This window comes from Vombatus ursinus, unplaced genomic scaffold (assembly GCF_900497805.2).
Source record: "Vombatus ursinus unplaced genomic scaffold, bare-nosed wombat genome assembly UNPS02014853.1, whole genome shotgun sequence".
Classification (NCBI taxonomy): domain Eukaryota; kingdom Metazoa; phylum Chordata; class Mammalia; order Diprotodontia; family Vombatidae; genus Vombatus; species Vombatus ursinus.
Window position 1 is genome coordinate 519,556 of NW_020954631.1, and position 2,039 is coordinate 521,594.

Here is a 2,039-nt window from a genome sequence, read left to right on the forward strand (position 1 = left end):
CCCCCCCCCCCCCCCCCCCCCCCCCCCCCCCCCCCCCCCCCCCCCCGGCCCAAGTCCAGCTCCCCTGGACCTAAGTTCTCCAGGCCCTGCTTTGCCCTTCCTGGTCTGTTCAGAGAGCCAGGCCAGACCCATCCTCCACCTCCTCTCACCACACTGTCCAGCACCCTTGAGCTCCTTCCCAGCCCTGGCCCCCACTTTTTCCTTCACCTTCCATCCCTCCTCTCACCCCTTCCTTTAAAGGTGGGGACGACATTAGGATTCCCTGGAATCCCTGGGAAGGGGGGGGCAGTCCAGCAGTGAGAAACCCAGAGACACAACTCCTAGGGCAGTGAGCAGCAGGCTGAAGCCTCAGATGGGGACATGCCATGTCCTCAGAGCACAAGGCCTCACCCCCTCCCCAGGGGCAGACAGAGGAGGCAATTAGCACCGACGCTACCGAGGGATCTACAGGAGAGGAGGAAGGCCAGAAGGAGGATTTGTCCCCTACTTTTTCCCTTTAGTGAGTCCCAGACCAGAGGAGAGCTAGAGGCCCAGCCTCTGACTCTTCCTCTCAGCTCCTGCCAAGCCCCCATTTCCCTCCCCCTGGATCTTCTTCTCCAAGCCCTATCACCTGCAGATCTCTCCCTCCAGGAGAAGGGAGTTCTTTGGCAGTGGGGACCCCCGGCTCATTCATCTCCATCTCCCTCTACTGGCAGGACCCAAGAATCTAAGACTGGCAGAGAACTGAAAGAGGACTTAACCAATCACCTTGTAGTGTCGAACTCGACCGGAACCAAGGCCCATTAAACTGCGCCAACGGATCCCTGGGGGCTGCACGGTGACTTAGAAAATCACACAGTAACATTATCTCTGTTCAATTGTATTTTTTTATTTTGTTAAATAATTCCCAATTACACTGTAACCTGGTTTGTCAGTTCAGTGTTGTGGGCAGCATCTGTTTATACCTCTGTCTCAGCAAACGGGCCCAGTGAATACGTAGATGGACGAGAGCCTCTTTCCTGGGGGTCCTCCTCAGTTTCCTTTGCTTGCCCATCATCCACAGCCAGACTCCTAACTGTAGACGTACCCCAAATCTCTCCCACGGGCCCTCCTCTCTCAACACGCTTCCACTTGGTAGCACGTCAGCTCCCATGGGTTGAAGTCTCGCCTATCTACGGGGTCCTAATCTCCCTCCGAGGCCCTATTCCACATCGCCAGCTGCCTGTGGGATATCTCTTGGATGGCATGTAGATGGCATCTCAAACCCAACCTGGCAAAACTGTTGTTACCACATCGATATTTTCCCATTCTCTTTCTTTCCTATGAGTTTCCTTATTTCTGGTGATGGCTCCACCCCAACCCTTCCAAGTCACCTCTGTTCTCAGCCTCAGGGTTATTCTCAATTCTGCCACCTCTCTAACCCTAATGTCCATATTTCCTGCATTTGTCCCCTTCTCTCTACTCACAACCCCCAAACTGCTGCTGACCCTAACTTTCTACCCTTCTATCTCTATTCTTCCTCACTGAAGCCTCCAGCCCCTCCATCACTCCCTCCTCTTCCTGCTGTGGCCTCTCTCCTCTCTTCATGGCCTTGATCTCCCCTTAAATCCCCCACCCTCTGGCCCTAGGACACAAGCTTTATTCCCCTCACCATCCACTTCCAACTTCCTCTTCTCCACTCTGCACGGCCAGGTCCCAATCAGTGCAAACAACAAATCCCGTGATCACATTATTCAAATTCCACTGCATATTTCCATTGGGCTGGAACCAATGACCATATTTTACACAATCACAACTTTGAATAGCGTATGGGACCACTTCACGGCATTCGCTGTTGACATCAGTCGGGACCTGACTGTACTTCAAACTCCCTTGACATCATACCCCATCTCTCTCCTCTTTTGCTCCAGTCTCTACTAATTGATGGGACTCTTCTCACCAAGGTCAACCATCTGACTTGTGCCCTTAAGCCCATTTCCTCTAGAAGCTTGTACCTTTGGATCATCCCCACCCCCCACCCCAACTTCAGTTTCCTCCTTTCTCAGCCAAACTCCTAGAAA

At 53.2% G+C, this 2,039-nt stretch overlaps 1 protein-coding gene across 1 annotated transcript in view; it reads left to right on the forward strand.

Annotated features, from left to right (window-relative positions):
- LOC114027229 (translation initiation factor IF-2-like) overlaps window positions 1–916 on the forward strand; it is a 3,161-nt gene extending 2,245 nt beyond the window's left edge. The window contains exon 4 of the mRNA XM_027841198.1: window positions 696–916. Coding sequence (XP_027696999.1) covers window positions 696–727 — 32 coding nt within the window. The 3' untranslated portion in view covers window positions 728–916. The remainder of the gene's footprint in view (window positions 1–695) is intronic.
- The last annotated feature ends 1,123 nt before the right edge of the window (window positions 917–2,039 follow it).